The 14200-nt window shown below is 36.2% G+C and overlaps 1 protein-coding gene across 1 annotated transcript in view; it reads left to right on the top strand.

The window, feature by feature from the left end:
* Positions 1 to 13325, top strand: part of CDON (cell adhesion associated, oncogene regulated) — a 46799-nt gene extending 33474 nt beyond the window's left edge. The window contains exons 16-20 of the mRNA XM_070952284.1: positions 389 to 616; positions 1511 to 1797; positions 5196 to 5275; positions 8632 to 8885; positions 9770 to 13325. Coding sequence (XP_070808385.1) covers positions 389 to 616; positions 1511 to 1797; positions 5196 to 5275; positions 8632 to 8885; positions 9770 to 9936 — 1016 coding nt within the window. The 3' untranslated portion in view covers positions 9937 to 13325. The remainder of the gene's footprint in view (positions 1 to 388; positions 617 to 1510; positions 1798 to 5195; positions 5276 to 8631; positions 8886 to 9769) is intronic.
* The last annotated feature ends 875 nt before the right edge of the window (positions 13326 to 14200 follow it).

The raw sequence follows: 14200 nt of genomic DNA, 5'->3' as shown, positions 1-14200 counted from the left end.
TGCTTCTGATCATAAATAATTAATAAGCAAACTTGGTCAGTCTTAAAAGCAGATGTTTATCAAAAGGGGAGAAACATTGTCTAACTAGCATGTATTTTATTATGCCTTTCTAAATTGAAACAGTGCTCTTTAAACTGAAGGCAAGTAGAATGATATGGCAATCTTAACCTTCCCCCTCGTTTTTTTCATTCTTCTATGATTGTTTGTGATTTACTGTATGCCAAAACAAATGCATCTAATTTTAATAGTACTCTATAACTAATGGGTTTAATAATTTTAAAGCATTTTCAGCTGTTGCTGAAGTTCTACCTAAGGTCAGAATAACAGTTACATGAATTTACCATTTAATTTTTTTTTCATTCAACCTTTTTGCTTTCATTCCAATTAGTGAAACGATCACCTGGAGCATCTGAATACCCAGTAAAAGACCTTAGTACACCACCTAATTTCCCTGATCGTGGAATTGGGAGCAATGCAGGTCAACCAAACGGTTCAGTCCGGAGTAGCAACATGTTGTATCTCATTGTCGCCTGTGTCCTTGGAGTGATGGTTTTCATTCTGATTGTCTTTATTGCCATGTGTTTATGGAAGAACCGTCAGCAAAACACCTTGCAAAGTATGTTCCTTTTCATGCATAACAGCCCTGTTTTATTAATAGGTCATAGATCATAAATCACAGTTACAATCATTAATCATAAGTTATAAAAGTTTTCATCAGGGTGATGGCACGGGGAAAAACTATATGTCTGGTTGTTTTGGCATGCAATGCTCTGTAGCAGCATCCTGGGGGGAGAAGCTGAAATAGATCATGTCCAGGATGTGAGGGATCTGTAGGTATTTTCTCAGCCCTCTTTCTGGCTCGTGCAGTACAGATTCTCAATGGAAGGCAGGCTGGTTGCAATTGTTTTTTCTGCAGTCCTAACTATCGATTGAAGTCTGTGCCTTCCACATCTCATTACATCTCATCCCTGCTTTATCATTACTGTGGAAGAAAAGACAATTTCTACAGGAGTTTATTTTTCTCAGCCTGCAAATCCTCTATTATGCAGGTTGTAACAAAAAGCTGTGTAGTAGTGGTAAAAATGAAACACCAGCCTATGTTTATGACTCGGCTTATTTGTTAACCATCTTGATATCATCCAATATTTTATTTTATTTAACCAACTTTTTTATCATGATCTCCACTTAAACATGAATATAAGTAAAGACAACGAATTTGTAAAAATGCAATGAAATTTAATGCTTACTCTGACCCCATGCCTTCCTGATTTGGCTAATGGGGATTAAGTCTTGCAGAGATTCATTTTTATTTTTATTAAGTGAAGCCAACTGTGCTATTTGTTTTAAATTATATTTAGGAAGATTCTTCCTATTGTAAGATTTGCTATAGACTAAAACTGTTAACTGACATATAAATGTAGGGAAAAATAGGTCGAGATTTTTGTCTACATGCAGTACATCAAAGTTTTGTTGCACTTTCTAAATGATTTTTTCTTCCTTGTTCCTACAGAGTATGACCCTCCCGGGTATCTCTACCAAGGTACAGATATCAATGGACAAATGGTTCAGTATACAACGCTCCCAGGCACAAGTCGCATTAATGGTGGCGTACATGGAAACTTTATCAGTAATGGAAAACATAATAAGGGATGCCTCCACCTCCATCATAAGGTTGCTAATGGGATGAATGGGATCATGAATGGTGCCATCAATGGAGGAACTGGGATTTATCCAGGACATTCTAACTCCCTCTCCAGAACCCACATCGAATATGAACATACCCATCACATAGGAAATGTAAGTAAGCTCAATGCTTTATCGGTCAGGCTCTTGAAACTTTGGTTGTTATGAACATTAGAAAGGAAAGTGAAGACTTTCACTCTACTTGAAAGAGAGGTGTTGCACATGTCATATCATTTTCTTCTTGTTCTTGAATATTATATTGTTGGACACCTTTTAAAGTATGCTAAAGTCACTAAAATTAAAGACTTCATCATGAGAGCAATAAGTATGCACTTAATGATACTTTAAAAGCCATCTTTGTTAATGTAATATTTGGAAACTTGAACACCTTCATTTCTAAGAGGCCATATGTTCCTCTCATACACTCATTTTGGTATAGACCCCAAGTTACTGAGTTTGTAGCAGAGTTTTCTAATGTAAACATTTTGCTGAATGGAAACAAACAAAGGTTTTGTCATTCTTGTGGTTACTGGGAAGTTCTGTTATCGGGCAAAGATGCATGACTTTGTTTAAACTTTCAGTTTCTAGAAATTAAAAAAAATAGTACGTTAAAGAATAAGGGTTTTGTATATAAATTTGTGAAGCTGATTCAATCAAATTCAGGTTCAGTTTAAGAACAAATGCTTCAGATGGACTAGGTTTGAAAGATTTTAAACCATAAAAATGCAGTAAAATATTTTTATAGTCACGTGATGCTATTTTATCAGTTGGTGAATACGTATAGGCAAATATCATGTGAAGGTAGAGATAATAAGCACATAGTTAGAGGTAATTTGTATTAAGTTTCCATGTTTGTTTTTGAGTTGTATCCTGCAGTGTCTTTCTGCCAAAAGAGTAGACATCTGCCAGATCAAATCTCTCTTTTCCCGATATTAAGGAATCTCCCCCCCCCCCCCCCCCGCCAGCAGATTTAATGAGGACAGAGTGGAAGGAAAAAGTGATTTTAATCATGGGAACAGAAGTCAGTTTGAATAATGTTGGATACAGCTTTTTGTGTTCTTGAAAACTACATTCATATAATCCTGATAAAATAACTGCCCATTTCTATACCTTAGCTTTTATTTCATAATGATAAGAACATTTGCCTTTGGAGAAAAGCAGTTCTAAGCTAGAAAGCAGTTCTAGTCCCATTTTAGGCATGAAAGCTGGTTGGGAGACTTTGGCCAGTCACGCTGTCTCAGCCCGCAACATCTGGCTCAGACAACAGTTCCAGTCACAGCCAATGGATCAACAATGAGTTGATCTGGAAAAAAAAAACCCAGACCCTGCAGTTACAAGAACAATGCTAAAAAGGGGGGAAATGCTCTTTGTATATCCATCCAAACTCTTATGTTATGTTGAGATTTTGATAATGTGAGATTAGGGGATTCCTAGCAGACAAGAGATTCACTTTTTAAAAAATATGCACAAATTTGATGTGTGCCAAGTCATTTTGTGACTAAGCTGTACTTCAGATCTAATTTTAAGTAGGTGCCCTTAATTACATTTCAGTGTGCCAAAACCTGGGGCTCATAAACCGAATAATTCCTTTTTTTTTTTTTTTTTTGGTTCTTGCTCAGCCACACCGTAATATCTGCTTTCTTTTTAAGTACTTCCTTTTTAAGAATGAACTATTCTATTCATGTCTGTTTTGAAAAACACAGTTCTTAGGCTGCATTTTTATTATGCAGCCTATTTTAAATAGTGCTTTCCTTCATGCTGAGCTGAAGACAGTTTAGATAGAGTTTTAAGCTTTGAGGAGTGAAGAATGCAGGTTGATAATTGTTCGTGCTGCTTGAGTAGCAACAACTCAGGAGGAGCTGCTAGGTTAGAGGTCCTACGCAAAACCATTTGGATGTTTTATGGGAAACCAGGAATGTGTTCAGAAATTAAGTAACATCATCTGCTTTGAGTGGGAGGGTGAGAGGGCAATTGTTTGCTCTGGTAATTGAACATAAACACTTCATTTCATGGAATAACAGATTGCTAGAAGTACAAGAATTGCCATTCAGATAACCTTTTAAGTCTCTCACAATCTTCATGTTTCCTTGTTGTGGGCTTCTTAGATCCTTAAGACCCATTTAAAGGCTAATCCAAACATTGATTTTAGGAATATTTAAATGTAAGCACATAGGGGAGGGTGGATGCAGCCGCTGTGAAATTAAATTAGAGCCTAGGCGGCTGGGTGGGTGTACTGAAAACACAAAGTTAAAACAGGTGTTAAAGATTCTCCTTTTAGATGCTCCCCAAAAGCTTAATTCTCACATTTAAATTTATCGCCAAGTAACCTTATTTCACTCAAGTAGGAAATCCTTCATTCATCATTCAGTATGCAATTATTTCAAACATTCCAGTGCTTAGCATGGGTCAATATCCTTGAGAGTTTTAAAATCATTTGCTGTGGCTATTCATCACTTACTGAGTTTTAGTCCGTTCCTATCCTGCTTTTCATTGGAGAAGTGTCCCTAATGCTCTGAGTAAAAAGGAAGAATCTACACTAAAACATTGGTTTTGCTTTTTGTGCTAAAAAAAAAAACCCTTCACAAACATTAAATAAATGCTATGGAATTGAAACTAGTGGCAACATTTTCAAATAAGGAGTTTCAGCCTCTTCACGGAATTAGTTCCCAAGATTTATAGATGAGAAAAAGTTATCCTGTTTCTTCCCCTCCCCACCCCCCACCAGAGTTTAATTAATTAATCCTATATGCATGCAACAACTTGGGAACAGTTGTCTTGAATTTTGTCTTCCACTAAGGGATCCGAGTATTTAAAATGTAGATTCATATTACTTCTTGTGTTGCCATATCTGCAAGCATTTCTCAAATCTTCCACATACATAGTATTTAGCAATGAGTTACGTGTTATTAATGCTGTTTTTTTTATTTGCAAAGATTGTACAGCCAAAACCAAGAGCTCAGAAACCCCCTTACCTTCTTTCTCCATCCCTTTTGGCTGACAAATTAATGCATCTGTAAAAATAACAGCAAATTTCAAACCCAGAGCTTAGTCAGGCAAGCTGATCTAATTGGAACAATTGGAAGAAACTGGGACATTGATTATATTTCATCAGTCACTCAAGCAACATCATGTCTCCACCAGCAGACAGTAGTTTCCAGTAAAGAAAAATTCCCTTCATGTCTGTCATCAGTAGCATTTTCACTTCTTTCTTCAAATTAAATTTGGGCGGTTCAAACTGAAAATAAGGCCAAGAAAATGATGGTGTACATGTCTAAGCCATAACATTTTCCTTTGCTTTGCTCTAGCACAGCCATGGGCAATTCTTGCAACTTTATGACCATGCTGGCTCAGGAATTCTGGGAGTTGTAGTCCACAGGTCGTAAAGTTACCATAATTACTCATCCCTATGTATGGGATATATACTGTGCCTGCTTGTTTAATTTTCACTTACTTAGACTCATTTGTGATTCCCTATTTTAATTTTCAAATATTTCCATTATCCCATCATCCAGGGTGGTGACGTATATACATCAGTCCCTCAGACAGATCCTTCAGAGTATGCCAATTGCAGGAACTGCTGGAATAACAACAGGTAATCAAACTAAAGAGATCAAAATGATCTTTGGATCCCTGAATTTGAGCCTGCACAGATTAGGGATCCCAACTATGTGTCTAGCAAATACATCTTGATATTTGCATTATTACTATTCCAGATTAACACATAGAAAATACTACATGGTTTCTCGAAACTGGCTCCCTGAAGGCCTTCCTGCCTCAAAGTATTTCAATTCCTTTCAGTTTTATGTTCAGAGCTAGTTTTAGTCAATTATACTTAGTGAAGGCAGTTTTGTTCTACATAGACATTTATCAACTGTAGGATTTGCTTGAACTATTTTATTCATTCAATTTTAATGCCAGCTGATTCCAATTCTGAGCTGAAGTTCAAGATGCGACCAAATTTCGGCTTTGTAAATTACAGGCACATTTCTTCATGAAATTAGCCGTTTCTTAATATAGGAAACAGCGCAATCTGGCAGATTCCTTGCAATATTGAAATGGAAGTGGCTTGGTAGAAGCAGGCAGTTTTTGCTCTGAGGAGAGAAAACTCCTGATCTAATTTAGTTGCCTTGAATTGCAAGGAAGCATAAAAATAGTATCCAGCCTTATTTCAGGATGGTTCTTGAGCGAGTGGTTAGGCTGGATATAATATTATCCACAGTGGTTGTCCCAATTTCACTCTTTTCTGAAAGCTGCCAAGTCCTTTTGCTCTCCTTCAGCAACAAGATCATAAAACAAGGGCCTGAGCAGACAGGCTAAAGGCTTCAGCTTTTCCATCCCCACTGCAATTTTTCTGTTGATGGGCCAGAAGTTGCTTTATAGAAAGCTTGCCCTGCATGAAAAAATCTTACTCCGTTTTTGGGAAGATGACCCTATAATGCTTAGGTCCCACCCGTTTTTCCAATTTCCCATTAGCAGGTTTTAACCACAATGGCCAGCCTTGGAGTTATGAACTGTCTCAGAAACCATAAAGAATTCCCAGAAGGAGCGCTTTGGTCTTGTGTAGTGCACGGCTGTCCCTTGCAGGCCCTTAAATCAAATAAACTCAATATTTGTGGTTCAACACCACTATTTTACTAGCCATCCTGTTCAAAATAAATGTGGAATAATAGTTCCGCTTTGTAGATTATAAAATGTGTGCCTTGTGTTGGCTGTATATTTTAAGCTTAGTGGCTCACGCAGTAAGGAAAAAAAAAACTTTATGCAAATACTTTTAACGCTTGTTTATAGCAGAGTTGAGCCATTTTTTTTTCTCTTCCATGAGAAACCAGCAAAAATTAACTTTTTACATATGAGCCTCTCTTTCACTTTAGTTTAAGTAAGCACATAACCTAGAATGGATTGATGGACTATAAAATTAAATAGCAGCTTTCTGTCAGTAGCTGTTTTTTTCTTAATATTTCACAAGATACCCTGATTTTTCTGCATTGAAGACTCATATAATAATCTTGGGATTGTGCAACCTGTGCTTGTTGTTGCGTGTTATAAATCATATTTTCATTTAGATGTTGTTTACCGTGGTCCCACAGCACCTAGCACATCAGGCACATACAAGGAATTGGATTGACACTTTTCCAATAAAATCAAACTGAAAGTCAAGGATTTTGCATGGTGCAAAATGTAAGGTGTTGGATTATGGTTAAGGTTCAATTTAACTCTTAGCAGTAGAGCTCACTGGATGGAAAAAAATGAAAATGAAAGTTAAAATATGGCAAATTGGCTTGGCAGCCAAAAGTCAGATTTTTTTTTTTTTGGTTCTTGCAATACTACATAAAATATTCAAAATTCTACATGTTGCATCTTAAGCGAGTTCCACTGTGCATGTATCTGTTTACAATTAACCTAAAGATGGAAAACTAAGAGAATTTTTGGTATAATGGTTTGGAAATTCTGGGAGTTGATGTCTACAAGTCTTAATGTTGCCAAGATTGGACACCCCTGCTTTAAAAGAAAACTCATAGTGAATGTAACAAACAATTGTAAGAAATAAGAATAGTTTGAATTGTGCTGCAATTCTATGTCCCCTATGGACATAGTCTTTGCATAATGAGTTAGTATCCATACTCCTCACTTTACATTCTCCCTGAGTTCCCATCTCTTTTTATCTAGTCTGTTGGTCCTTCTCCCCTGCTAAAAATGGTAGCAAGCTTCTTGAATAAATCAGAATTCACTCACTTTTTAAAAACAAATGGGAAGGTATTATTAAGAGGCTTATTTGAAAGTCTTGAAATAATCTGAGCTGCTGTTAAATCCAAAGTGATCATTCCAGATTATTTTGTTAGATCCAGCATTTACTTATATAATCATTTAAGATACTTATTCTATCTGGACCTCGTGCTTTATGCAACAGTTCCGACATCTTCCCTAAATAGATGTAGCTGTGATGTGGTTTTTCACTAAATTTACGTTTAATCACCAATAATAAAGTAAAGTGCTTGTTAGCATTTACTGTGGATGTTGAGAAAACAACTTGATAACTGCCTTCATGTCTTTGGAAGTGATGATCCAGCTGCAAATGTTTAAAGTACTGGCAGCTTCCCAAAACTTTGGATTAGAGCTAGTATGCCTACAAAGGATTTCGGTTGTTAAGTTGCCTTTTTTGTTGTTTTCTTTTGTTCAAAAGCTGAGTAGCTTCATCTATAAGAAACTGACTTCCTTCTCTGCTTGACTAGCCGTTCACAATCCAGAACAAGAGAGAATTATCTAAGTGTCTTTCTTGGGAAGAATCAAAAAGCATGTTCTCACTTTCTAGGATTACAGTGGAGAAGAATGTTATCATGAATGAAATCATTCTGTCAACAGCAGATTTTCCAATTTGGAGGGCAAACTGGCAAATATAGTAAACAATCAAATCCCTTGTTATATTGCCCAAGTTACCCCAATAAAAATTTTCAAGATAAGATCTTGAAAAGAAGTATGAAATAGTACTTGTTATTGGACACACAAATTTCTTGTGTGACTAATCACACTTGGCCAATAAAGAATATTATCTTCTATTATGTATATTAATAATTGTAATAATAAGCATTTTGTACATGCTTGTGCTGCTAAACCAAGTTTAAGATTTTAATGTTAATCGTTCATATCCTAAACAACATCTAACCCAGATAATTGAAATAAGATAAAGCTTTTGCTAGCCTTACATATTTTATTTGCGGATTGAACGCATTATTATTAATTGTGACATTTGGTAACTTGCTACAGATCTACTATTCATTGCAGGTGAATGATCATACATAGGCATATGCATGTTGTATATTTCCTGGTGATGAGTGCACAGAAGGCATTATAGAAATACTTTGAAGAAATAAAGAATATATTGGTCAGTGAAACATGATGTGCATTTGGATCCATGTTCTTTTTTTTTTGTCTTGGGCTGAATATTTGTAGGTGTTTCACTAAAACCAGTGGCAATTTTGGCAACAGTTCTGTACCAGTGATGCCCATGATGGCACCTTATCAGCAAGACAGTCTAGAAATGAAACCATTAAATCACATGATTGTGGCCATGTGCTTGGCATCCACAGTCCCTGGATGCAGCATTGAGACTGAGGAAAATGATAAGGAGAAGGCAGAATCACCATCACATCAGGACTCTTGTGGCCAAGAAAATGTCAGCCCACTCAATACGAATTGTACATCAGGTATGTCAGAAAAAAATGGAAAAATGTGCTTCTTTCTTAAAGTCTACAGAGATTCTCAGTTATCCAGATTATGGTTGTCCCACTGGTGCTTTTTTCAAAAGGCAGTTGAACTTTCTTTGTTTTTCTTTGAAGATGTTTCACTTCTCATCTAAGAAGCTTCTTCAGTTCTTATCTCTTAGATCATTTGTATATTTTTTTCTCTCCCATTCAATTGTGTCTGATTCATGGACACTGCCTTGCCAAGTTCCCAGCATTTTTCTTGCCAAGTTTTTCAGAAATGGTTTCCCGTTGCCTCCTTCCTAGGGCTGAGAGAAAGTGACTGACCCACAGTCACCCAGCTGGCTTTGTGCCTTTGATGAGACTAGAACTCATGGTCTCCCAATTTCTACTCAGATGCCTTAACCACTATCCAAACTGGTACAGTAATTGGTATTTCTTTATGACTAAAATATATTAATTAATCCACAGAGAAATGAGAATTGGTGTAAGAGCAAATAAATACATTTTGTGGTTCTGTCTCGGCATATCTAATGCTCAGTTATTTTTCAGGGTGCTTTGCAAAATTAGGAACTTTTACAAAGGAATTTCTTCTGCCTTTCTCCTTTGATGAGGCTGTGAGGATTGATTGATTGAATCTAATTATGGACCTGATATTTTTTTAAAAAAAACTTTTAAGGATATCTTTAGCTGTACTTCTGCATTTCAACAGCTATAATTAATTGGGTTGGATCCTTATCCAGATGCTGCACAAAATGGCCTTAATGTGAGGCGAAATAATGGCATTCAGTAAATGGCAACCAGTTGTGACTTGCATAAATCTTTTGAATAGTTGAGGTTGCTCAGGTTGCTGACAAACAGATGCTGATCATTGTTTCCCTTTGCAGAACACAGTGCACATCTGGAGACATCTGATGCCACCTTGAACTGGAGCCCCCTTTTTCATCGGCCGATTTCAAAACACTGTCATGAAAAGACCGAAGTGATTTCAAACGGGGGTGTTACCTTGGACAGTTTGGGGGGACATCCACAGCTCCAAATACAAGAGACTTAAAGAAATGGCCTTCCTTGATACTCCAGTAAAGCCAGTAACTGCACAGCAGAATTGCTGGAAGGGACAGACAACAAAAATATTAATTATTAGAATCACTATTTATTTTTCATTTTGAGATGCAGTGTCCTATGAATGTATGTTTTAAAACGCCCTTTCGTTGGTATGTATTATTTATCCCCAGAGAAACCAATCTCCCACACCTCCCTGAATGAAATCATTGTGATGATTGATGATACTATAGATCAGTGTTTCTCAACTTTGGCATCTTGAAGAACCGGCTGGGGAATTCTGGGAATTGAAGTCTACCCATCTTCAATGTGCAAAGGTTGAGAAACCCTGTTATAGATGATGTCTTCCTTGACAGTGACCATTGGAAAATTACTGTTGCAGTTTGATGTGAAGGTTTTAGCGAATATACACAAGGGAGAACCTCAGGCCCAGGTTGGACTGCAGTTTAAGATTATATGGCTAAATGGTATGAAATTTCAGCCTGTCTCAAAAATTGCAAGCTATTACTGGAATCATGATAACTTTCTAAAGGCATATTAATTGTTTGATGCTGAATGATTCTCAGTAATTCCAGCAAAGTCTTGCTGATTGGCAGTTAGGCTTCTTTTTAATACATGTATAAAATATACAGTTGTTCTTAGGCTGGTTTGATGATAGCAAGAGGAACAAGGCAGGCCTTGCAATATTGTCACAACAACAAAAATGGCAGTAGCATTTATAGCCACCTGCTCAACAATAAGGGAACACTTGAATGTGGCTATTCTGTAGCATTGTCCTTTGTTTTTATTCTAAATGTTTTAAAATTTATCTTTTGGTATTCTCTTGGTGTGTCTCACATACAATACTGTTCACATGTTACGTATTGTATTACTTGTTTCTCACAATATAGTAGTGTGCTGTGCAAAACATAAGCTAGGGGAAGAAGAAGTAAAGAAGGTTCTTATATCATGGTTGGCATGTAACCGTGATATAAGAAAACTGGCAGAAATGTGCTCGATTGAAAATATCCTCTCTTTTCTTTCTCTTTTTAAAGAAAGCAAAGAGTTTCTATTGCTTTAAAGGTTGCTTAATTAGCCTAACTGATTGCAAGTCAGGGGGAGGGTTTGGAACTTCCATCTGTAGTAGTCGGTAATTACATTTCATGGCATTTGTGAAATAAATGCTAAGAGTACATTAACTTCTACATGTTACTCTTCACCAGAATTTCATCCCAACTTTTACACAACTTGGAAAGTTGGGATACAAGATCAGAAATACTACTTCCATTTCCTTTGGTCATACAGAATTGCTGCTTTAGCCAAAGGCATCCAGTGCTATTAAACAATAAAGTTCAATTAGTCCTTAATTTGTACAAAAATGATGTGAGTATCAAGAGAATAGCTGCATAATTCCTCTTCCCCTTTCAGTTTTAACCAGTACGTAGACAATGTGAAATATCTAATAATCAGAGACCCCAAGTCCTAAAAGTGCAGTTGGCCCAAACAATAGGGATTGGTTTTATAAAAAGCAAGGATTGAAAAATAAGCCCAGAGGAGCAGAGCTGTTACTAAGAGTAATAATGCCATAATAAAATTAAAAACCTGTTCTAGGAAACCAAAAGTGGTGCCCAGCGGTACCATTGGCCACACTGAATAATGTGTGTGTGTGTGTGTGTGTGTATGATTAAAAATGGGCTCTATATTTTTTATAGCTATTGCAGCAGATATCAAGTGCCGTGTGTATATATAGCATGTGATTATTTTATATGATGTATATTATATAATTTTATAAATGTGACTCCCTTATGAGAATTTGCCGTGTGGGTATGGGTTGCTATGCAAGATAGGGTTTTGATGCAAAGTGCTATTTGCTTTACATTGAAACTTACAGAGAAGGATTGTTTATACAATTAATTTGGAAAAAGTTTTAAAAATTACTTTTCAATGTTCTATGAAAAGAAGTCACAACCTTGTATGCTACATGAGGGTGGGACCAGCATCTCTCCTGGTTGAGATAAAAGGATAAGTCTTTTTGGCCAGCCAGATTGCCAAAACACTTTTTGGCAGCAAGTTGCTTCTATCAGTTCCATCTTTACACAGCCCATTTGATCCAGAAAAGCCCAGATAAGTAATGTAAGAGATTATATTATTATTTGAAGGAGGAGAAATGTCCTTAACAGAATCTCATCAAGAATTCTTTTTCTTATCTTGTGACACTGTTTTAAGTGTTTTTCCCTCTTATTGAATTTTATTTATGAAAGTTATATATTGTCTTTATATTTTAGGGGGATCGTGTGTTCCTTCCAATCATAGTTGCATATAAATGTTAGAAAGCATATACAAGTGATCAGTTCCTGAAATCTAACTGCTATTTAGATTCGGATTGGTCTGTTTTGCCCAAGAACTGGTCAGACGATCTCATTTGTCAGTTTTACCCTCCCATTTTAAGTTATAATGGCTTTTCAAAATCATTAAACCCTTCTGTGAGAATTGGGACATCTTGTTTAAGCTATTTTGAATGACTCTTCTTCCAGCCTTTAGATTTGGACACTGTGGCCCCAGAACAAATCTTCAATTGTTAAATTCTCTAGCATCTTCATCTGCATTAGATATCCTTTGAATTGTGGCATGGTGTTAGCTCATTTGCAGAATTTACTATTGAAATATATTGCAGCAGAATTTAAACGCTGTATCTCACAAGAGAATTTCTTATTTATCCTCACAAAAAAAGATGCAAATATGCAACTCTATAGAAAATGTTTATTGCAGAGCTTTTTCCCAGAATTTAATCAACTCACATTTTGTTCACCTTTGAGTTTGACTAAGAATGAGATGAATTGATGGAGCGATTTCTAATTATATGATCAACATCTGTGTTATCCTAATATAATGGAATAGGTAAAGCTACTGGTTTGAAGTAGTTGGTTAAACTCTACTCATTGCCTGTTGTTAATGCCTGTACACAATAGCTGTCAGGAATTTGTCCCATTAAAATCTATGTAAACGACTTATGTAAAAGGTGGTTTTGGTGCAATATGGTTTTAATTTGAACTGTTTTCCTGAAGGTGTGTGATCTAGCTATGCTAACTCAAAAAGATGTTATTCTCAGAGATTTCTCCTCTGGTCTTTGAAAAGTCACTTCACTAAATAAAGCATCGCTCTTTAAGCAAAAAGTGTTATTTCAGTTTACTTTGATTTTGCAATTTAATTTAAATTTAAAGATGCATGTATTTTTTGTCATATAAAAATGTTATATTTTCTTTTAAAAGTTGTAATATTCTTTTTTTAAAAAAACTGTACAAATGTTTAAATATTGTAGGTTTGGGCAGAATTTTCTTTGTGTTTATAATATTAAAGAGAGTAACACTGGTCCTGTCTAATGGTCTGATATGAGAATTATTATTACTGTTGTTTCTTGTTGCAGTCTTATTTAAAACGATGGTATTCTGATGCAATGAACGGAAAGTTCACACAAGTTTCATTTTTTAAAAAAATCTTGTTAAAATTAATGTTTCAAATCATGCATCCCCAGTTTTCTTTTGACCTTTCTTAACTACTGTCTAATGCAGGGGTCTCCAAACATGGCAATTTTAAGACTTGTGGTCTTCAACTCCCAGAATCCTCTAGCCTGAATGGCTGTCTAAGGACTTCTGGGAGTTTGAGTCCACAAGTTGCCAAGTTTGCAGACCCCTGGTCTAATGAATCCCCTGAGATATAAAATAGCAGCTATACAACCTATCTCAAAAGGAGGAAAGTCCAAATTCATTGTCCAAATGATTGGAGATATCCTATGATCATCCTTAATGAGGAAAATGTAATTACGGTATCCATTTTATCTTAATTCTCATTGATTTGGGAGAAGGCACAATAAAATCCTATAAATGCCCTCCCCCTCAAAACTTTACCTTGGCTTTCTCCCTCTCCCCCTCAGTTGCCTCATCTTTTCTCCACCCTCATCTAGCTTAACTAGTTTCTTTATTGACTTGTGGATTATTTACAGCTCTGAGATGATTCTCGTAGCTTTTACAAGCAGGATTGGGCTAGATACTGAGGCATTTCCCAGTAGTGGTGCCAGTGGTGAACTGAATTATACCCAATGGAAACATCCCCTTCCATATTATTAAATGGAAGGGAATTGTACCGCATTTTGGGACAAAACAGCTATTGTCTAACTCCAGGGACTACAGATTTATATATACTTTTGCCAGCATACATGCTTTACAACAGTGGGTTCTCAACCTGGGGGGTTGCGATGTCATCACAGGGAATCTGTGAAG

The sequence above is a fragment of the Pituophis catenifer genome, unplaced genomic scaffold, assembly GCF_029215685.1.
Source record: "Pituophis catenifer annectens isolate HBS135680 unplaced genomic scaffold, rPitCat1.0.hap2 SCAF_12, whole genome shotgun sequence".
NCBI classification, from domain to species: domain Eukaryota; kingdom Metazoa; phylum Chordata; class Lepidosauria; order Squamata; family Colubridae; genus Pituophis; species Pituophis catenifer.
Note: the sequence above shows the minus strand (reverse complement) of the source record. Positions and strands in the feature narration are given on the sequence as shown.